Raw genomic sequence first — 23,479 nt, 5'->3', positions numbered from 1 at the left:
GAAATCTTAAAAAAAATTACTTCCTGGACAAGGACAGGAACCTGGTTGCCCCTTCCAGGGTGAATGTCCTGTATTTCATCTGTTAACTTGCACGTTCCCTTTTTATAGTGAGACCTTGCCTGCTTGTGTCAGTGGGGGACCTTTAAGCATCAGCTTTCAGCTGTGATTTATTTTCACAACCCAGGGCATCATGAATGTCCTGGGGCCCTTGAAAGGTTTTATTAGGGGAATTTTACCCCAACATTTTAGTGCATGATGGTTTTTTGCACTACTAATCTATTTTGCTGCTAATCACTTTGCTGCCTACTTAGGATTATTCTAACTCTTCATTTTTAGATATTTTACTCCCTGATCTTAGCAATCAGAATTTTTGGTCATAGTTGAAAAAAATGAACATTATGTATATAGTAAACATTCTTACATGTGGATATATGAGACATGTGTAAATCTTCTTGAATTAGTTACTACTAATTATTCATTACTGTCAAAATACAGTGAGCTTTTTTTTGGAATTTGTCAAAATAATTCTAAAGTTGACCTAAAATAATAAACAGGCTGGAATAACTATTTTTTTTAAGATTTTATTTATTTATTTGACAGACAGAGATCACAAGTAGGCAGAGAGGCAGGCAGAGAGAGAGGAGGAAGCAGGCTCCCTGCTGAGCAGAGAGCCCGATGTGGGGGCTCGATCCCAGGACCCTGAGATCATGACCTGAGCTGAAGGCAGAGGCTTAACCCACTGTGCCACCCAGGTGCCCCTGGAATAATTTTTTAAAATAATAATAAGGATGAATTTTTGATTAAAGATATTAAAATATACCATAGAAATTTTTCAAAACAGTATAGTTTTGGTTAAACAATGTCTACATATACTAGATTAACAGGTTACATTTTAGTAACACATCTTAAGATGTCTAATGCATTACTATATAATAAGAGCCAAGTCAGCAGGGAAAAGAAAGGTTAGGGATTGATGCTGGGAAGAAGCCAAGTTAGTACAGTGTGAAAACTAAGTTAAAATTTCCTTTATACTTTAAACAGTAACAAAGCAGAAAAATATAGTTGTAAGTGGTATGACAGGCATTGTATATATCAAAATTTATAGATTTATAAGAATCAATTGTAAAAAGCTATGATTTTTTAAAATTATTTTTATTAACATATAATGTATTATTTGCCCCAGGGGTACAGGTCTGTGATTCATCAGGCTTACACATTTCACAGCACTCACCATAGCACATACCCTCCCCAGTGTCCATCACCCAGCCACCCTCTCCCTGCCCCTACCCCCTTCTGGCAACCCTCAGTTGGTTTTGTGAGATCAAGAGCCTCTTATGGTTTGTCTCCCTCCCAGTCCCATCTTGTTTCATAAAAAGCTGTGATTTTTTTTCCAACCATTTCCTTAATGCTGGATATTGAGGTGGTTTTTTAAAAATCATTTTTCTTGTATAAACAAGGCTGCAGTAAATATTTTTATTTAGTGGCATTGTAGAAAGTTCACACTAGAGTGTGTTTTAAAAAGCAAGACGTAAGATTATACCTGAAGCACCACACAAAAACTGTGTGTGTGTGTGTGTGTGTGTGTGTGTGTGTTTGGATATTTATGTTCCATAAACCCTTGGTATTCTGAGCTTTACTATCTATTTTGACCATTTCCAAGCAACTTTGAAGGTCTTTGGCATGTGATAATTTTTCATTTTGCTGAGGCCAAGTTTTGGGTGAAGAGAGGCTGGTGTGTTAGGAAATGAGCCGAGCCACAGTCCTCTTGAGACACTGGTTTTTTACTTATCCAGAAGAGGCAGTACCTTCTGTGATATGCTGAAAACTTTCTCATTGTAAAGATAGGCCCTAAATGTAAGTGCAGTGCTGGTGATGAAAGCATAGAGATCTTAAGAAAGAGATTATTCTCAGCCAGAAAATAAAGTGTCGGATAAATTAAATGAAAAATACTACTCTCTAGTGGTGTTTGCAGTTCTGAGGATTTTTTAAGGCCCTATGAGAATGGGTTCTCTAACATCAAAGAACTATTGACTAGGCATAGAAAAAAAAGACTAGAAAGAAGTATGCTGAACATTATCTCTCAATGATAGGATTTGGGGTGATTTACGTTTACATTTAAAAGTGGTATATTTAAGATGAATAGTATTGAAGAAGAAAGCAGTGAGTGGTAATAAAGATCAACTTAAAAAAAAAAAAAAGATCAACTTAACAAAGGATTCTTCTTGACAAAGAAATTCTTTTAAGCTTGAATCTGAGTAGCTGAACAGGAAAAATCACCATTTTTATCATCTTGGTTTGACCTGGCCCTTCTTTTAATGTTAACAGAAGCCATGCAGTGACACCCGCTAAGACTTGTTGGTAGCCATGTCGGAGCCCCACAGGGTCCAGTTCACCTCTCTCCCAGGTTCTCTGAATCCTGCATTTTTGAAGAAATCCCGGAAAGAGGAGGTTGGGGGAACAGAACAGCATCAGGACTCTGAGCCGGCTGCAGCAGCTGTTCGGATTACACTCACCCTCTTCGAGCCAGATCACAAGCGCTGTCCAGAGTTCTTCTACCCGGAGCTGGTGAAGAACATACGAGGGAAGGTGAAAGGCCTTCAACCCGCAGACAAGGTACACCCGAGCAGCCTCAGACTCAGTCTGCGGATACAGTGCATGGCACATCCTGTGCAAAAGGGGCTTCTGAAGGGTGGAAGCAAGACTAGAAAGGCTCTGGCTATCCCAAGATCATGGCAGTTAGTCCAAAGCAGTCACAAGGTGTGCTGGTTTTGCCACTGGCAGGAAAGGATAGAATTCTTTCTAGAACCATTCTCCTGATTTATGCTATAGAGAACACTCTGCATCCAAGGCTAATATGAATTATGGCTAATAATAAACAATGAAGCTTTTCATGCCAAGGTTATACATGTTATGTGTAAACGTGAGAAGTTCCTGGCTGTTCCAGCCCTGGAATTTGGTGCTGGACATTTTTATTTTCCAGTGGAATCTCACTCTGGTTAGTGTAAGGGCAGGTGAGAAAAGACCCTGACTACTCATCTCTTCTGAACAGTGAGATTCTGGATAGTTTCTTTACCTGGATGGATGGAGACCTGTTTTTATGGGATTTTTTTTTTTTTTAAATATATTTTGTTTGTCAGAATTGGGTCGTAGCCTTCAGGTCTTTTGAGAATCAGTTTGATTTCTTAAATGTTTTTTTAAATGACCTATTTATTTTCCCAGCAGATTTGTTTTGCTCTTCAGTATGGAACTTCTCAAACATGCACAGAGGAAGAGAGTAGTATAAAAGCCCCCATGTACCCATCACCACCTTCAGCTATTACTGATGTTTTGATAATTAACATTGTAAAATTTTTAAAAATACCATTTGCTGAATTAAATACATAAGAAAAGTGCATATATGATAAATGAACAGGTTGATGCGTTTTCACAAGCTCAATACACCCATGTATCCTGTGCCTGGATTATAAAATATAATATTTTCCAGGACACCAGAAATCCTCTTCCTGCTCTTCCAAAGTACTACACGGCCCACTGCTCTGATTTAGAGTATTTTGGTCGCTAGAGTGGCTCTTAGTAAAATGAGGATCAGCCTGGTACCTGGCTTACAGGGTGCTTGAGGGTAGAGTGAGATCACGTAGGTACAATTTTTGGCAGCATAACTCAGTGGGCCGTGCTCCTTCATTTTTAATTCACTGTTGTGCTGTTGGGGGTGAGTGCCTTTGGTTAGGAGGATTATCTGTTTTCTTTGCTCAGGTTAAAATGTGTTTCCCTGATTAAGATCTATTAACTGAATGGAAGCCAATAAGTTTCTTTGAAGGGTAAACCTGTTATTTGAGGGCTTTTGGGCAGAATGAGAAAAAATAATTTCAAATCCATTCATGATTTCTTTTCCAAGGTCGGAATGGGATCATCTTCCTTGAGAGGAAGAGACAGTAGCAGGGATTGGTTGAGGTCTTTATGGGCTTAACTGAAATTAGAACTCTAGTACTCTGATTCCACCTTTTTGAGGGATCCAGATGTTCTCCATTGCAGAAAAATATATGGAGCACATGCAGAGAGCTTTGGATTCAGTTCTGGCCCTCAGGTTCAGAACTCCTGAATCTTTGTGTCTACTCTGTGGTTTTCAAAGTATTATGTAATCTGATGGATTCATGTATTAATTCAGTTAGTGTGTGTATATGTGTGTGTGTATATATATATCTTTTTTTAAGATTTTATTTAAAAATTGACTGAGATCACAAGTAGGCGGAGAGGCAGGCAGAGAGGAGGAAGCACTCTCCCCGCTGAGGAAAGAGCCCGATGCAGGGCTCAATCCCAGGACCCTGGGATCATGACCCAAGCTGAAGGCAGAGGCTTAACCCACTGAGCCACCCATGTGCTCCAATATATATATATACTTTATTTTTTATTTTATTTCATTTTTTTTAATATATATATTTTAAAGATTTTATTTATTTGACAGAGAGAGACCCAGTGAGAGAAGGAACAGAAGCAGGGGAAGTGGGAGAGGGAGAAGCAGGCTTCCCACCGAGCAGGGAGGCCAGTGCAGGGCTCAGTCCCAGAACCGTGGGATCATGACCTGAACTGAACGCGGACGCTCAACAACTGAGCCACCCAGGCGCCCCAGCATATATTTCTTTCTTTCTTTCTTTTTTTTTAAATTTTATTTATTTATTTGACAGAGATCACAAGCAGGCAGAGAGGTAGGCAGAGAGAGAGGAGGAAGCAGGCTCCCCTCTGAGCAGAGAGCCCGATGCGGGGCTGGATCCCAGAACCCTGGGATGATGACCTGAGCTGAAGGCAGAGGCTTTAACCCACTGAGCCACCCAGGCGCCCCCCAGCATATATTTCTTATAAAGGCACTGGGCAAGATGCTGAGGACTATATAAAGGTGGAGAAGCCACTATCCCAGCCTCAAAGGAGCTTTCAGTCTTGTATGTACTTTAGAATTATGCCAACACAGGTAACAGGAGTTACAATGTGGCAGTTGCTAAGTCTCATGTAAATACAAACCCTGCAGGGCTTGGACAGCAGAGAGCTTACATTCCGGATGCTGTGCATGGACAGAGGTGGACCTTCATGCACGCAGAAGTAGACCTTTTTGGACAACTACTGGTTGCAAGACCTGAGAGAGTATGCATTGTATCCAGTATTTCTCTGGATTGATGGAAGTTCTTTAAATTATTTAAAGCAATTGAGTTATATGTGATCATCATAGAAAACATAAGAAGGTACAGATGAGTGCATGTTTTAAAGAACACTCACTTGTGGCACTTATATGTACGTTCCACAATATCTCATTTAACTGGTCCTCATGAGTGGATGGGATTCCAGTGGGCAGGGATGGGAGGGTCTTAAGACGGGCATCCAGTCTTTAGTGATTTTTGTCTACTTAAATATATTCCGTTTAGGAGTTTTTTATTAAAATTAAGGTTCCTTGCCAAAGAAGCTTGAAGTCCAGCTCTCGAAAATTTACTTGATGAGAAAAATGGAAAACTACATTCATGGAATAGAAATAAAACTGGAAAACCACATGAAAATATTGGGAGTGGGTATTGACATTGGGAGGAAAGATAAGATTATTGATCCATCAAGATAAGCTTCCAGGCAAAGGGAATGCTATGAACCTGGTTTTGACTATTTTTTGTTTTGTTTTGTTTTGACTATTGATAGCAGTGAGGGAAGTGCAAGTTCATACCTCTCTACTAAGAAATACAGCAGAATAGCTCTCCAGGACTTGTACTACTTTTCAGTGGGTTCTTAACCTTTTTGAGCCATTGACTGCTTTGGAACTCAGTGAAGCCTATGGACCTTCTTAGAGTACTGTTTTTAAATGCGTGGAATAGTTTTTAGGGTTACAAAGGAAACCAACTGGGGGCACCTGGGTGGCTCAGTTCATTAAGTAACTGCCTTCAGGTCAGGTCATGAACCTGGAGTCTCAGGATCGAGTCCCCCATCAGGCTCCCTGCTCAGCAGGGAGTCTACTTCTCCCTCTGACCTTCTCCCCTCTCCTGCTCTCTCCCTCTCTCTCATTCTCTCATATAAATAAATAAAATCTTAAAAAAAAAACAAAAACAAAGGAAACCAACTCTATTGAAACAGTTCTATACAGGTTGAGCATCCCTAACTAAATGCCCTTTGCCATATTTGGAGCCCTCTAGGACATAGTGCTTTGGTGGGCAGTTGTAGGCATTTAGTAAAGTTTTGTTGAATTATGTGAATGGAAGCTTTATTTCCTTTAGCAACTGAGGTAAACACTGTTGGGAGAGTAGCATGTGTTTTATCTTGTCTTTTTTGAAAAAGCTGTTTTCATTATGCAGTTCATGGGTATCGAATAGTCAGTGCAGGTATTATGAATAGGATTGTGGGAATTTTTTTGTGACTCTTATTTTTGTGGAATGGTCTCTTTGCAGAAGAAAGATCTCTCAGATCCTTTCAATGATGAAGAAAAGGAAAGGCATAAAGTGGAGGCCCTTGCCCGGAAATTTGAAGAAAAATATGTAAGATTCCTCTCTTGGGCAACAAAACAACCTCGTTGAGTGGGAGAGGTTTCCAGACATTTTTATGTTCCTTTAGTGGATTATCATCTAAACAAGTACAGAGGTTGGAGAGAACAAAATGCAATTATTAGATAAATGCATTAAGGTACAGAAAATGCATGTGGCAGGCACTGGTGTGTGAAGCTAAATGGATGAATGAGCAAGAAGGGCCTTTTATTCCTAGAATTTATGCTTAGAATAAATGTTTTGATACAAAGCATAAAAGCCATTTAGTTCCTTCTTCTGTTTGAGGTCATTTTATGCAGATACAAATCTGTTCTTTTTAGAAGGTCTTCAAGGGAGTGGGGTTTGGAGTGGGTGTAGGGGTATGTGTGTGTGTGACTGCTTCACTGATTTTACAGCCTTTAGTCACTAGTTGATGGAATTCAAGGCAACAGTTAATTCTGTGTATCAAAGAAAGTATGTGGCCTTAGACTTAAACATTTCTTATAAGAGGGTGGGCCTCATGCTATGTGTTTTTACTACAGTTACACATGGAAAAAGCACATAACCTATTTTAAATTTTAGGGTGGAAAGAAACGTAGAAAAGATAGGATACAGGACCTGATTGACATGGGATACGGTTACGACGAATCTGACTCCTTCATTGATAATTCTGAGGCGGTAAGTCCTTACTGAAAATGCCCCTGGAATCACGACATCCTAGCTTCTACTGATGATGGCCTGGAGGTGGAGGTTGGGTTGGTGTGGGCATGCCCTCAGTGTGAAGAAAAGACCGCCCTGGTGAGAGAGAGAGAGAGAGAGAGAGAGAAAGAGAGAGAGAAAGTGACACGCTTGATCAGGCCATGGTTCCCTCACTGAAAATGTTAACCAGATTTGTCCAAATGCCTTTGAGCTTGGACATCCGTGGTTGACCAGAAGCAGGTCTTGTCTGAAAAGTCACAGAAGAACACAGTCCTATCTGCTCTACCAAGACCCACTCTGTACCTTGGGACTAGAGTACCAGAACTTGGAGCTGACTGTTTGTTTTCCCCCCTTCAGTATGATGAGCTTGTTCCGGCTTCTTTGACTACAAAGTATGGAGGATTTTACATTAACTCGGGAACCCTGCAGTTTAGACAAGCATCCGAATCTGAGGATGACTTCATTAAAGAAAAGAAGAAGAAATCTCCAAAGGTTAGAACGATACTTGCTTTTGGATTTCAGAAGTGCTTTTCTTGTATGACTTTATAAGATCAGTAGGTGACTTGCCAAAATGCTGGTTTAGGATGGCTCAGGAGCTTGGTGGAAAGGCATGAGCTGTGCCAAGGCTGACAGGTCACTTCTTACACCTGTACTGTGGCGAGGTGCCGTGAACCTGGAGGTGTCCATGCCTGTGTCGGAGTAGGCTCAGCAGGGATTTGTTTCTCGAGGTGGTCTCAGGGCGGGGACTTAAGGCAGTGAAGGGTGTGGAGTGAGGGGAGTTTGCACCAGCCTTGCTGTGTCTCTTCTGCGGACATGTAGAGGACTTCAGTTCCCAGGGCTGTCACCCCACCAAAAATAAGTTAGCCTTAAGATAAGTTTATTTTGAAATCTGCCCACCACTGCCTGTGTGTTTTAAATAAGAGGTAGGGCCCATATACAGCTAACTTGAACTAGAAAAGTTTCAGGCTACAGAATGGCCTCTTGCCTCAGCCCTGGGTGCTTCCAGGAGACACTGTCAGTGGGAACGCTGTGTTGACCTGTTGCAGGTCTGTGGTCCAGGGACCTTTCTGAAAGCTGTTGCTCATGAAGGCAGTGAGACAGCTCTCAGGATGTCCCCTGGGCGGAGCAAGGCCAGTGCTGTGTAGTGCACTTGCTCCCTGAGTTAGGGAGCCGTGTAACTGTGCCTTGTCTTTAATTCTCAGAAGCGGAAGTTGAAGGAAGGTGGTGAGAAGATAAAGAAGAAGAAAAAAGATGACACTTATGACAAGGAGAAGAAATCGAAAAAGTCCAAGTTTTCCAAAGCCGGGTGAGAGGCAGCAGCTTCTTCGCTAGGATAAAATCTGACCTGTTAGGGCAGGACACCTGGGAGCTGACGCGCCCTCCTCCTCACAGCTTCAGAAGAGGCAGCAGGGCCTGGCCTTCCGTTCCCTCTCATGCCTCCCGCAGTGCCCTTCGGGGCAGTCGGTGCTCTCACATCTCTGTGTGTCAGACACTGGAGTTCTCTCTGTCCCTCTGTCAGTGTTGGCAGCTATTTCTGTCACTGTGTGACTGCTGATGTTTCTTGTTCTCTTGGGCTCCCCTCCTCTGCCCCAGTTCTCCTTCCGTCTCTGCCATTTCCTTTGTCTTCTGTGGTCCTGCTTTCTTCGCCTCACTTGGTCTCACCCCAGCTGCTTTCAAGTTGCTGCTGCTCTCTGCTGCTCCTGCTTTTTCCCGCTAAATACTTTTCTTGCCCCCCACCCCTTTTTTCGCAACCTTTTATTTCAGCCTGGCAGTGGTTTTTAAAAACACATCGGATATTTAGCATTCCGTGACACTGTTTTGCTAACCTGTATTAAATCTCAAGCTTTGGTCCCAGCAAGAAGGAGCTCCATATGCCAAGAGGAGGGAGGAGGAGTAACAGGGTGGCCTTGTGACTGAGGTTCCTGGAGACAGTTGCGCTGGGAGCAGGGGCAGTCTCTCATGAATTTCCCTTTTGAGGTGTACTGCAGCCCTCGTAACCAAGTTCCTCCTTGCTTGCAGCTTCACAGCCCTCAATGCCAGTAAGGAGAAGAAGAAAAAGAAATATTCTGGGGCTTTGAGTGTTAAAGAGATGCTAAAGAAATTTCAGAAGGAGAAAGAGGCTCAGAGAAAGAGGGACGAAGACCATAAGCCCGTAGCGGTCTCGTCGGCGGAAGCTCAGGGCCTGCGGGAATTGGAGGGCACCTCTGACCCCTTGCTCTCGCTCTTTGGCTCCACTTCTGACAACGACTTGCTCCAGGCAGCCACTGCCATGGACTCGCTGACTGATTTGGACTTGGAGCAGCTGCTCAGTGAGTCTCCAGAAGGAAGCCCTTTCCGTGATATGGATGATGAGAGCAATTCCCTTGGGGTGGGACTGGACCAGGAATTCAGGCAGCCCTCTTCCCTCCCTGAAGGCCTGCCTGCACCCCTGGAGAAGCGCGTTAAGGAGCTGGCTCAGGTATGGTGACACAGAGTGGCCGGGCTTTCCTGGAAGCGGTTTGGGCAGATTGACGCTGGTTCTGCACCACATGAAGCTCCCTGCCCAGAGCAACCCTTAGTGAATTGGCAGTTTTGGTGTAAGCTTTTCCAAGCTCTCTTCTCCTCCCAAGTGAGGACACCACGTAAGCTCTGCCCATCAGACATCACTTTTAGGCCTTTTGTGGTTCTTCCAGAGCTGGAAAATCTACTTTCTTCTGGGGGGAATTTCTGTCTTTCCATTTCCTGCCTATCAGTTCCTTCCCTGCAAATATCTTTCCTTTGGTGCAATAGACTGACACTGATGTTGGCAGCAGGCAGCTGAGGCACAGATCGGTCATTTTCGTAATCTTTTGAATGTTTTCAAAATTCACTAAAGCTTGCAGATGAATGTTACCCACAGAGAGTATGTGCTTAGTTGCCACTGGGTTTCAGTTGCTCCTTGGGCTTGCCTATCGTCACCATTAGGTAGTGATTATAGGAATGCCTAAGGTTCACGTGATAGATGAAAAGGAGCTGAACCTTAGTAATGTCCGTGAACCATTGAAAACAGTGATAGTCTTTGGGCTATAGCAGCCGATGGCAATTGGGAATGGATTTCTAGTGTGCTAAGAATTGTCAATTTGGTAATGTATTACTAACCATAAACCAAGCATAGGCCATTAGTTACAATGACTTTTAATTAAAAAAACGTTTTACCTTGGGCACCATGACTTATAATGCAACTCCTGCGGCATTCATAGTCTGTAGCTTAAGTCTTAAGCCAGTGATTCTCACAGGATTTCAGAATCACTGTTATACGTAATCTCTCTTGTGTTTTAGGGAAGGGTAAAATGTTAACCAGTGCTACAAATGATTTTCTTGTTTCCAAAAAATATTTAAGCACAATATACAAAGTAAAGCAAATGTCTTACTTGGATTTCTTGTTCTTCCTCGTTAGCCTATGTGCAGTATTCTGTTTGAATGTGATGACTTAAATGAATTGTGCCATGTCAGGGATTCAGAGTATATCTTAATAGGACGTTAAGTTGGAAGTAGTTGAATCTGAACTTGGCATGTTTGAGCATACTGTTCTGTGTTTGCTCTCGGAATTTGTTTAAAAATGTTCTTCTCAATCCTCCAGTTTGTAATCAAATTGTTTTGTAGCTTCTGAAAGTCTTGTTAAGTAAGTTGAGTGAGATATATGTCGCAGTAGCCAGTCATTTCTTGAGAGAAAAGTCAAAACCATTCTTGGATTTGACCCTACCCCCACCGTAGGTAGTGTTCTAGTCTGATGACTTAGACTCATTATTTCAATGTCTTGGGAAAGATGGACCAGTTCAATGGAAACAGAGTGGCTTAACATGCAACAGCATTGGGTTGTGATTCAAGAAAGCCTCGCTTTCTGGAGTCCACTGGATGGACCCTGAGCAAGCTGTCCTTCCTCAGCGATTGCCAGGTTATCTCTTGGGACAATGGAGACAGGGTTCTGGATCCCGTAGATAAGGTAGGCTTGGGTTTTGGTGGGAAGGTGGTGACCAGGACAAATTGACATACTGAAATGAAAATACAGTGTTCATATGTGAAATTGATACTTTAGTCATCACCTGGCCCTTCTACTATAACAGTGTTAAGAAACTTTGGGAAATGGGGTAGAAAGTGGGGATTACCCATCATTCTGCCAATCTGAAAACTATTTTCAATTTGCTTATTCCTTTCTAGCTTCTGTGTATGTTTTTATGCAGTTGTAATTATAGTTGTGAATAATTGTTTCCTGCTTTCTTCACTTAATAAATATTATTGTAAAGCCCTCATCACTTCTGATGGTTGCATGGAAAAGAAGGCTTATTTTTAGAAAGTTACTTAATGCCATTCCAAAGGATGCTCAGGTGCTCCGTTCCCACCAGGGCCTTTGCTTGGGAGCCTCCTGCATGTGTGCACAAGTGCTCTAAACCCAGATCTCACTGAGCATCTGCTGGGAAAGCTATTCTTCCCAGTAGAAAAAAGCCTATGTACACAAAAATTGCATATAATTCCAAAAGCCACCCATGGATATTTGGATCCTTAATAAGGAGCCCTGTCCTCAATCTTGAACTGGACATTGCGTTTTTAAAATTTAAATTAAACTCGATGTACGTAACTGTAACATTAGTAGTGTTATGTGTTTCTCACTTTATTTTTCACTCCCCTTACTATCTTTTATACTCTTATTTTTATAAGATTGTTTACATTTAAAATTTTGGCCCTGGGTAATAAGTGTATCAGTTTTTACTGTTGTCTAGAAAACTGCCCAAATCTTAGGGCTTCAAAGAATAGTTCGTTTCTCCTGACTCTGGGTGACTGGGCAGTTCCTCTTCTGGCCCTGCCTGGCTTACTCTTGTGGCTACGTTCAGCTGGCAAGTTGGCCAGGTGCTGGGATGGCTGGGATGGCCAAGATGACCAGAGCGTCTGGCCTTTCCCTCCTCTGATCTTTCATCCTGGGTTTCTCCAGGGTATGGCAGTTTCAGGGCAACATTTCAAGAGAATGAAGGTGGAAGCTGCAAGGCCTGTAAGATCTAGCCATAGAAGTCGTGTGTTGGCATCACTTCTCCCACTCTGTTGGTAAAGCAAGTCGCAGGAGCAAACCAGGTTGGAGGGTTGGGAAATTAGAATTTCCCAGTACGGCAGAATGCATGTACTGGGAGGGAAGGGATCTGAGGTCCTCTTTGCCATCTATCACAGTCTCATAAACCGATTCTAATCTGGTACGTATCCGTTCCTTAGGAATTAATCTTTGCTGTGGGAAGCGAGAATTAGATTTACCTTCTAACTAGACATGATGCCTAAAACTTTGAAAAAAATCTATTTGAAAACTTAAATATGTTAAAGAGGAACCCTAAGAAGGCTGCCCTGGTGGATGCCCAAGCAGTGGTCACTGTTTTCTTCTTATGTTAGCCTGTTTTTCATTTCCTGTTCCCTTGTATTGTACATTTTTATGGGCCCCAAGAAATCCAGTGATTTTATTTGATGGCCTTACCCTGTCTGCACTTAATATGCTTTCATTGTGCCTTTTGTCTTGGTTGTTGGAAAGGTCAGGTGTGTCGTGTCCCCCTTCCCCCCCACCGTCCCCCAGGGTACTTGTCTTGATGTAGTTTGGCAGCTAGTCAGCTTGGTCCGTACAGACGACCCAGGTCTGTTGACTCAAGCATAAAATGGGAATAACACTGAGGAAAGAAAAGAAACAGAAACCCGTCTCGCCCACCCCTCTAATCTACCTGCTCACAGCTTACCCTCCTATAGACTTAGAACTCCTACATCACAAATCCAGGGAGACATGAATCCAAGGAGAAAAAGGTAGAAAAACAAAACAAAACAACTAACCTGTTTGATCTTTTCTAAAAAGAAAATCATACCAGCAAAAACAGGTACAGTATATAAGGTTCTGATTTAGGTGCTAAGAGGCTGCAAGTGGCTTTTCTTCTAATTAAAACAGCTCATTAAAGAGCTATTGGAATTATTATAAATCAGCATGATTGGGCTGTTTGGTTTAACTTCATTTCCTAATTTAGGATTGATCAACATGTACAAGTCCATAAGCAAGGGTGTCTCTTCTTAGGGTTGAGGAGCCTCACTTATTTCCGGAAGACTGTCAGATAAAAATCTGTTCTTTTAATTAGATTTATTTAAAAATAGAACACTTGAGGGGCACCTGCGTGGCTGGTCGGTTGTGTCCGACTCTTGGTTTTGGCTCAGGTCATGATCTCAGGGTTGTGAGATTGAGCCCTGCATCAGGCTCCACGCTCAGCTGGGAGTCTGCTTCTTTCCCTGTGTGTCTGCCCCTCTCCCTCCCTGCTCACGTGCTGTCTCTTTCCCTCTCTGTCTCTCAAAATATTTTTAAAAAATAAAAATATAGCACATGACTAATTATCTCCGTATAAAACCAGACCCTCAGAGATAATTGTCTACACAATTCAAAAGGCATCAGAAAAAAATCTTCTTAAGAAGTATATTGCCAGAAAGCCTCTGACACATTGGAGGAACTGGGTGATATCTAAAATTAAAATTCGAATGGAAACCCAGGCTTGTTGATAGGTCTTAAAAACAGTGGGGCATTTGAAATACATGTTAAAGTAATTAGATTGAATTAATATGGAAGTGCTTCTGGATCTTGTAGCTAGCAGTGTATAAGCTTAAGTAAGAGAATGACCCAGTTTTATTTTCTCTCAAACTAAAATCATACTCTCAGTACATTAGAAGTGCTGAGAATTCTGAATCCTTCTGAGACTGTAAGAAATTGGCAGGTGAATGAATGGATTAAAAGTCACACCCTTTATTTCATTTCCATCAAGCCATTTCACCCCCTCTCAGTCTGGCCTTTGTACTTCCCTCCCTCCCCCCAGGGTCTGCAGAAGCTTGAGTTTTGTGTCTCGTCTGGTTCCTCTGGTTGCATTCTTTCAATAATACCTGTTTTTCCTTCATGCATTCACTCAGGCAACATTTACTAAACTCTGTTATGTGATAGGCAGCTGTGGGAAATATATTGACAAGTAAGATTCATTCATGTTCTCCGTGAGCTTGTTCTGTAAGTGGACCAGTAGATGTGTGAACACCTGGCTGTAGGACAGAGCAGAATGAGGTAAGCTCTGATGTTTAGGTGGCCAAGCAGATGCTCAGGTGAACAGCCAGCTTTGAGGAGGTAAGACAGAAGCGCCTTAAGATACATACGAATCAGACTGGAGGCAACAGGCTTGGCCAGGGCCAGTGGTGAGATGGTCTTATAGGGAGCCAGGGCATAGAGCTGAGGATGGACAAGGAGTTGTCAAGTTGGATGGAATGGGAACCCCCTGGAGTGTGGTGGGGGATGTGAAGCTGGAGTGGCTGGCTGGGGCCAGATCCTGGAAAGTCATAAATGCCACATAAAGGAGTTTGGATTTAATGCTGGGTTTGGAGAGAGCTACCTGAGGGTTTTAAAGAGGGGAGTGGAAGGATTTCAGGAGGATGGAGTGTAGTTATTAGAAGTGGGAAACACAGGAGGAGGAGCAGAAGCTAGTGGGTTTGGTTTTGGGTGAGTGTCCATACCAGAGGATCATCCACTCACAGAAGTAATTGGAAATTCTAATCCAGAGCTTAGAAGAAAGGGTGTAGGGCTAGAAATTTAGATTTGAGAGATCTGCATGCATTGTGTTACTTCAAAGCTGTGACGGAGAAGAAGGTATTAGGAGAAGGTAGTTCTGGGTAGAACTTTGGGCTCCATATCGATTTAAGGAGTTTTAACGGAGAAGACAGAGAGGGAGCAGAGGTAGGAAGAAGACACAGAGAAGGCAAATGGGGTGATGGGAAGGTGGAGGTTGGTTCTCAGTGCCTGGAGGGGTTGATCAGGATTGTTTTAGACAATCATCTTATTGCCCTTGTTTGTGATCATTATTCTATATCAATCCTGATTTTAGATACTTTATTTTTGCCTAAAGCCTTTGGACCAGCAATTTTTGGGTTAGATCAGCAGTTCTCAATCCCCTCTGCGTATTAGAGTTACTGGGGCTCCTTTTAAAGAAGCAGATGCCTGGGCCTCATCCCCAGAGATTCTGATGCGGTTGGTCTAGGGTGGGGAAAGCCACCAGGTAATTCCAATATGCAGCTGAATATGAGAACCAGTGGTTCAGACTTTTGCCGGGATTGCTTTCCTGACTTCTGCACTCAGTGCGCTGACTGCCTGTCCTGGCTGCCATGCAGGGTGCTAACTGTGTTCTCATGGGAAGCAAGACTGAATAGTAGCCTGCTCTGCTACTTGTGTCAATAGGTGGGGAGGAGTGTTAGTAGTTCAGATGGTCTGGGTAATAGAGTTTGTGATACACTGTAACTAGATTGTGAATTTGCCAAGAATTACAATGTCCTTAAATGCTAAAGTAACACTTTATTATTATTTAGGGGTGAGGGGAATAAAGGTCTTTGGATTTTGCGGTTTTGTGGAGGTTCTTAATTGTTTTTATACTGTAGACGTATGGAAATAGCAACTGGAAATAGCAACTCACAGTTGAGGTGACAGACTGCCAGTCACAGGAGTTAACTAGCTGGTTGAATCAAATGCGTCATGATTGCTTTGGCTCTGTGGATGTTCTTTTATGTGGCTGTCTTTTTAAGTCCTGGGAAGAATGGACAGTCCATAGATGCTTTTGCATAGATGCTTTTGAAAAAAGCATTTGAAAAAGCTGGATATACCAATTGTGGAGCATATAGCCATCATAGGTGAACTTAATCTGGGATTAGGACTGAGTAGTGAGGATTTTATCAAATTGACAGGTGTTCTGTAGGGACTGACTGGTCTTGTGCCTGCGGGCATGTGTGGTCGTGTGGCGAAAGTGCACTAACGGATGTTACTGTCTGCTGTGAACCAGGCTGCCAGAGCTGCTGAAGGAGAGAGCAGACAGAAGTTCTTCACCCAAGATGTTAATGGCACCCTCTTAGAGTGAGTATCTTTTGTTTCCGGGCATCTGCTCTTACCATGCCTGGCTTGAGCAGGCTAGGGGAGATGAGCACTGATCGAACTACATGAACGATGACCACTTATGAGAGGAAAAAAAAATGGTTTTTATTGTTTATTCTTTTTTTAAAAGGGGGTTGGGTGCACCAAATATTTATCTCCAAGAAATGATAGACCTTACTGAACTTAGGCAGCAGGTATTATTAGAACACTTGTTTAATATTCATGGCCAGTTGCAAGAGGATTTCCTGGCAAGTATGAGATGAGAGAGAGAAGAAGTGTTGCTTTGCCTGTCTTTGAGAATCCAGAAAAATAAGAGATAACTTGGTGTAGCCACAGGAGCCTGCTCTCCTAGGATCATTCTCCTCTCGTTCTCTTTTCTCCTAAGGCCTGGCTATGTAAATATTATCCCTTGGCACTTCTCCCAGGTACCTGAGCCTCTGAGATGTTGCACATGTATGAATTAGATTAAAAAGCAAAAAAACCCCTGCACATAGAAATCCAAACCGAGTTCTTGGTATCCGGCCTTCCAGCTCTGCCAGCTTCTCTCTCTGCGCTGCATTATTTAGCAGAGGAAGCTTGTTGCTCAACGACTGAGGATTTTGCACATATAAGAACAGTTGTTAAGGCTTGGGAATGTTCTAGCAAATGACCAGGATGGGGATTGGCCTCCTGGGTCAGGAAGCCTGGAGTATAGGGAGCACCTGAGGGTCAGCACACATGAGAGATTTGTGTCAACAGTAGCCTGCTGGGGCATGCCAAATACAGAGAGCTCAAGGGATTGAAGACAAATATTTTTTCTGCTCAATTAGGTGGGGACACTGGAGGGGTGAGGATTTTCCTGACCTCCTTATTAGGGATAAAACTGTGGAAAAAAGGAAACGCTGTTGGAAAGTATTTCCTGTCTACAGCAAGTAACCCAGTCACTTTCATTGTGAAAGCTCTTGTCTTCTTTTTGTTTGTGAAATTTAGTACTTCAGGGCTTGTTGTCTCGGGTTCTGTTTTCCTGACTACCTTTGAGCTGGTCTTGTCTTTGACCTGAGGGCCTTGGCCTAGTTCGTCAGGTGTGGGACTTCTGATTTGGTGACTCCTGAGGATCTGTTGCACTGGTCACTCGGTTACATTGTGTGACCGAGAGCGTAAGGTTTGACCTGTTGTTGGCTCCCCCTCTCTGCAGTAGGGTGACCTCATGATGCGAGGAGCTCCAGTGAGCTGCGGGCTCTTGATAACTCTGTTCTGTTCTTCAGCATAGAGGTGCAAACTCGGGAGCTGAGTAGCCAAATCCGTTCTGGGGTGTATGCCTATCTTGCTTCATTCCTGCCCTGCAGCAAGGACACCCTGGTCAAACGTGCTCGGAAACTTCACCTCTATGAACAGGTGGGTAACTGTGGAGTGGAGTCCCTTGGCTTCAGGGCCCAGCAGAGAGGGTGACTGAGTCTTCACAGATGCCACATCTGCTGTTGTCCTGCCTTCGTGCAATTATTCCAGTAGTGTATCCTCAGTATAAGAAGTGATGCGTAAACCAGTCTTACAAAATGTTCTCCTCTCTGCAGGGAGGGCGTCTGAAGGAGCCTCTCCAGAAGCTTAAGGAAGCCATTGGAAGGGCAATGCCAGAGCAGATGGCCAAGTACCAGGATGAATGCCAGGCACACACACAAGCCAAGGTCGCTAAGTAAGTGTGTCTCATGGCACTCACATGACATCATCCTCTTGCCTCCTCTCTTTCTTTCTTTCTTTTCTCCCCCATGATTACATTTGTGAATGAGACTCTTGGCTCTTCTACAGCATTTTCACCTTCTCTTGGAAGCCTGGGGCAGGGTGTGGGCAGGGGGGAGGTGGTGGGTCTGGGAGGAAGTAGTTCTTCCATGGCGGTGACCTTAGGGTCCCATTGGTCCTATTTACACTATAGGATGCTGGAAGAAGAGAAGGACAAGGAGCAGAGGGAGCGGATGTGCTCTGATGAGGAAGAAGATGAGGAAAAGGGGGGCAGGAGGATAATGGGACCCCGGAAGAAGTTCCAGTGGAATGATGAAATCAGGTGTGCCCAAACTGGGACCTTGCCTCATTGGAGGGTTTGTGGGGCCAGTGTCTGAGCATGTTCCTGTGTTTCTGATGAAGGTTAGAATCATTTACTTTAATCAGGGCTGCTGAAAGCACATGATTGAAACCTTGAAAGAAGCATTTGGGGTAGTTTGAAGTTTTTGACTCCTTTCTACCTCTCAGGGAGCTGCTCTGTCACGTGGTGAAGATAAAACTGGAGAGCTACGATCTGGAGAGGAACAACAAGACCCAGTCTTGGGAGGACTATGTGAAGGCCTTTCTGGATGCTGAGGTCAAACCTTTGTGGCCCAAAGGCTGGATGCAGGCCAGGTGAGGGCCACGAGCAGCCAGCGCGGTCAGTGTGGTGATGCAGTGGAGCGATCTTGCAGTAAAGAGACACCGGAGTGTTTCTGTCGTGCCAGGCCAACAGGGTCCCTGCCCTCGGGGAGTCACCCTCCGGCTGACTCAATCCCCATCTCCCTTTAGTAGTCGGACGGTGTGCTGGTTGCTGTGTGTGGCTCTTACTCTTCCCTTGAAGAGGGAAGTTATCTGTGGGGTTTTCTCTTTGTCGTTCTGTGTCCCGCTTCAGCAATGAGTTGGGGTGTGCTCTTCTCACCTGCGTCTGCTCTTACCTGTTTTGAGGTAATGGCTCCTCCTAGAAGTTGAGAGGTAGATTCGTATTGGAAACCTCGTCCCGTTCGGAACAGAAGTCTCATTTGTGAGTAACAGGGCTGACTGCTTATTGGAGTTATGTAGCTTCTCAGGTGAATGGACCACAGTTGCCATCCGCAGGCAGGAAAGGTGGTTGGAGTTAGTGCTTCCCGCCCCCCCCCCCCACTGTGGGAAGATACACTTTACATAAAATTTACTGTCCTAACCATTTTCAGGTGCATGGTTCAGTGGTTTTAAATACATTTACATTGTTGTGCAGCTATCACCATCCATTTCTATAACTCTTGTCATCTTATAAAACTGAAACTCTATACCCATTAAACAATAACTTCATATCTCCCCACCCCTGCCCAATTCTGTGACCACCATTCTACTTTCTGTCTATGATTTTGACTCCTCGGAGTACCTCACAGCAGTGGAATCATACAGAATTTGTCTATGTGTAACTGGCTTTTTTCACTTAGGATAGTATCCTCAAGGATTTTGTCTGTGTTACACATTACAGAATTGCTTCCTTTTGAAGTCAGAATAATACTCCATCATATGTATAGACCACATTTTACTTATCCGTGCATTTGTTGATACTTTGGTTGCTTCCATGTTTTAGCTGTTGTGAATCATGCTGTTGCGGACTTGGCTATACAAATACCTCTTCGACACCCTGCTTTCAGTCCCGTGTGTATGCCTGGAAGTGGAATCGCCGGATCATGTGATAATTGTATGTTTAGTTTCTTGAGGAACCATCGGTGTTTTCCATGTGGCTCTGTCATTTCGCATTTCTACCAACACTGCACAAGGGTTCCATTTTGTCCACATCCTCACCAGTACTTGCCATTTTCTGGGTTTTTGACGGTAGCCACTGATACTTGAGGTGGTATCTCCCTATAGATTTGATTTGAATTTTCCTAGTCATCAGTGTTGTTGAGCAACTTTTCATGTACTAATGGGCCATTTATATAAAGTCCTGCACCAAAAAAAAAAATCCTACACCCGTTTTTTAATTGGGTGATTTGTTGCATTGTTGAGTTTCAGGAGTTCTTACTGTATTCTGGATATTAATCTCTGACACCCTTGACAGATGTGATTTCCAAATATTTTCTCCCATTTTGTGAGTTGCCTTTTTACTCAGTGGATAATATCTTTTGGTGCACAAAATTTCTAAATTTAATGAAGTCCAATTTGTCTACTTTTTGTTGTCTGTACCTTTCTTTTTTTTTTTTTTTTTTTAAAGATTTTATTTATTTATTTGATAGACAGAGATCACAAGCAGGCAGAGAGGCAGGCAGAGAGAGAGGCAGGCAGAGAGAGAGGAAGGGAAGCAGGCTCCTCGCTGAGCAGAGAGCCAGACATGGGGCTCGATCCCAGGACCCTGGGATCGTGACCTGAACTGAAGGCAGAGGCTTTAACCCACTGAGCCACCCAGGCGCCCTGTTGTCTGTACCTTTGGTGTCCTATCTAAGTTCTAATCATCAGATCCAGTGTCATGAAGCTGAGCTAATTTTTGTATATGGTGTTAAGGGTCCAACTTCATTTTTTTTGGATGTGGCATCCAGTTTTCCCAGCACCATCTGTTGATAAGACTGTCCTTCCTTCATTGGTCTTCACATCTTTGTCAAAAATCATTTGACCACATACGTCAGGGTTTTATTTCTGGGCTCTCTGTTCTTTTCCATTGATATTTGTGTCTGCCTTTATACCAATAACGCACTGTTTGGATTACTGTGGCTTGGTAGTAAGTTTAAATCAGGAAGTGTGATTCTCCAGCTTTCTTGACTTCTTCTTCTTCTTCTTCTTCTTCTTCTTTTTTTTTTTTTTTTAAGATTGTGTTTATTTATTTGAGAGAGCAAGTAAGAGAGAGCCTGAGAGGGTAGAGCTTCAGAAGGAGCAGCAGACTCCCTGCGGAGCTGGGAGCCCGATGTGGGACTCCATCCTGGGACCCTGGGATCATGACCTGAGTTGAAGGCAGGCGCTTAACCAACCGAGCCACCCAGGCGCCCCAGCTTTATTCTTTTTTAAGATTATTTTGGTTATTCAGGGTCCCTTGAAAATCCATATTGAATTTTGGGATGCGTTTTTCTATTTCTGCAAATGACGCATTAGGATTTTGCTAGGGATTGCATTGCATCTGTAGAAGGCTTTGGGTAGTCCTGAGATTACAATTCAATAATAATAAGTTGTCTAGTCCATGATGGGATGTGTTTCCATTTATATCTTTAACTTCTTTCAGTAATGTTTTGTCATTTTCACTGTACAAGTCTCTTACATCCTTTGGTGAGGTTAATTCCTAAGTATTTCTGTTTTGTTTTTTTCTTTTGATGCTGTTATGAATAGAATTATTTTGTAATTTCCTTTTAGATTGTTCATTTTTTTTATGTACAGAAATACAACTGATTTTTGTGTGTGTTGATTTTTGTGTCTTGCTACTTTGCAGAATTCATTCTAAAATTTTTTGGAATCTTTAGAGTCTTCTAAATAAAAAATCCTATCTGCAAACAGGGCTCACCTTACTTCTCCTTTCCAATTTGGATGCCTTTTGTTTCTCTTTCTTGTCTAACTGCTATGGTTTGAACTCATAGTACTATGTTGAATAGAAGTGGTGAAAGCCAGCATTCTTTTTTTTTTTTTTTTTAAAGATTTTATTTATTTATTTGACAGACAGAGATCACAAGTAGACAGAGAGGCAGGCAGAGAGAGAGGGAAGCAGGCTCCCTGCTGAGCAGAGAGCCCGACGCGGGACTCGATCCCAGGACCCTGAGATCATGACCCGAGCCGAAGGCAGCGGCTCAACCCACTGAGCCACCCAGGCGCCCGAAAGCCAGCATTCTTACCTTGTTCCTGGTCTTAGAGGAAATGCTTTAGCCTTTCACCATTATGATGTTCACTGGAGGGTTTCACATTTGGCTTTTACTCTGTGGAGGTATTCCTGTTCCTAGCTTATTGAGTGTTTTATCATGAGAGAGTGTGCAATTTTGTCCTTTGCCTTTTCTATATCAACTGAAATGATCGTGTGGTTTTTTTTTTCCTTCATTCTGTTGATGTGGCATATTGCATTGGTCAGTTTTCATATGTTGAATCACCCTTGTATTCTGGGCATAAATTTCACTTGGTCTTGGGCGCCCGTGTGGCTCAGTCAGTTAAGCTTCTGCCTTTGGCTCAGGTCATGATCCCAGGGTCCTGGGATCCTCCATTGGGTTCCTTGCTCAGTGAGGCGTCTGCTTCTCCCTCTACCTCTCCCCAGTGCTCTTGATGTCTCTCTCTCTCTCTCAAGTAAACAAAATCTTTAAAAAAAAAAAAAATCACTTGGTCGTGATGTGTAATGTTTTTAGTATATGTGCTGCCGAAGAGAGCACATGTATGATGTTTTTAATATGCTTCTGAACCCTGTTTGCTAGTGTTTTATTGGGAGTTTTGCATTGGTGTTAACGCAGGATATTGGTCTGTAATTTTCTTGTGTGTCTTTGCCTGGCTTTGGTATCAGGGTAATGCCAGCTTCATAGAATGAATTTGAAAGTATGTCCTCTTCAGTTTTTTGGAAAAGTTTGAGAAGGATTGGTAGTAGTTCTTTACATACTTGGTTGAATCCACCCATGAAGGTATCAGGTCCAGGCCTTTGTCAGGAGATTTTTTTGTTAAGATTTTATTTATTTATTTGACAAAGAGAGAGGAATCACAAGTAGGCAGAGAGGCAGGCAGAGAGAGAAGGGGAAGCAGGCTCCCTGCTGAGCTGAGAGCTGGATGCAGGGCTCGATCCTAGGACCCTGAGATCATGATCTGAACCGGAGGCAGAGGCTTAACCCACTGAGCCACCCAGGCATCCCTGTCAGGAGATTTTTGATAACTGGATGAGTCCCCTCACTAGTGATAAGTCTAGTCAGGTTCTGAATTCCTTTGAGAAATACAAAAAGTCTTGGTAGGTTTTGTGTTTGTAGGAATTTGTCCATTTCAGGGCCTCTGAGTGGCTCAGCTGTTGGGCATCTGCCTTCGGCTCAGGTCATGATCCCAGGGTCCTGGGATTGAGCCCCTCATCGGGCTCCCTGCTTGGCGGGAAGCCTGCTTCTCCCTCTCCCACTCTCCCTGCTTGTGTTCCCTCTTGTTCACTGGGTCTCTGTCAAATAAGTAAATAAAATCTTTAAAAAATTAAAAAAAAATTTATCCGTTTCAACCAAGTAATCCAGTTTGTTGGTGTGCCATTATTCTTTGTACTCTATGAGAATACATTTTTATTATAGAGTCAGTAGTGGTGTCCCCGCTTTCTTTCCTGATTTTGGTAATTCGATATCCTCTTGAACATTTCTTTCTTTCTTTTTTTTTTTTTTTTTAAGATTTATTTATTTATTTGACAGAGAGAAAGATCACAAGTAGGCAGAGAGGTGGGCAGAGAAAGAGTGGGAAGCAGGCTCCCCACTGAGCAGAGAGCCTGATGCAGGGCTTGATCCCAGGACCCTGAGATCATGACCTGAGCCGAAGGCAGAGGCTTAACCCACTGAGCCACCCAGGTGCCCATCCTCTTGAACATTTCCTAGTGGGTCTAGCTAAGGAAGGGTTTGCCAATTGTGTTGATGTTTTCAAAGAACCAGCTTTTGCTCTTACTGATTTTTCTCTATTGATTTTCTGTTTTACTTACCTATGCTCACATCTATATTTTCTTCCTTCTGTTTGCTTTAGGTTTAAT

At 43.1% G+C, this 23,479-nt stretch overlaps 1 protein-coding gene across 5 annotated transcripts in view; it reads left to right on the top strand.

The window, feature by feature from the left end:
* Positions 1–23,479, top strand: part of UBN1 (ubinuclein 1) — a 38,890-nt gene that overhangs the window by 3,077 nt on the left and 12,334 nt on the right. For 4 of the 5 annotated variants that reach the window (XM_080829740.1, XM_080829738.1, XM_080829741.1 and 1 more), the window contains exons 2-12: positions 2,326–2,613; positions 6,414–6,500; positions 7,068–7,163; positions 7,542–7,676; positions 8,387–8,490; positions 9,204–9,642; positions 16,010–16,080; positions 17,343–17,472; positions 17,649–17,767; positions 18,005–18,133; positions 18,319–18,465. In XM_080829740.1, the coding sequence (XP_080685866.1) occupies positions 2,365–2,613; positions 6,414–6,500; positions 7,068–7,163; positions 7,542–7,676; positions 8,387–8,490; positions 9,204–9,642; positions 16,010–16,080; positions 17,343–17,472; positions 17,649–17,767; positions 18,005–18,133; positions 18,319–18,465 (1,706 nt within the window). In that variant the 5' untranslated portion in view covers positions 2,326–2,364. Of the gene's footprint in view, positions 1–2,325; positions 2,614–6,413; positions 6,501–6,615; positions 6,646–7,067; positions 7,164–7,541; positions 7,677–8,386; positions 8,491–9,203; positions 9,643–16,009; positions 16,081–17,342; positions 17,473–17,648; positions 17,768–18,004; positions 18,134–18,318; positions 18,466–23,479 lie in introns of those variants that run through there. The other variant, XM_080829742.1, reaches the window with a different exon arrangement.

Source organism: Martes martes (genome assembly GCF_963455335.1).
Source record: "Martes martes genome assembly, chromosome: 18".
NCBI classification, from domain to species: Eukaryota; Metazoa; Chordata; class Mammalia; order Carnivora; family Mustelidae; genus Martes; species Martes martes.
The sequence above is the reverse complement of the archived record's forward strand: the minus strand, read 5'-3'. Positions and strand labels throughout refer to the sequence as shown.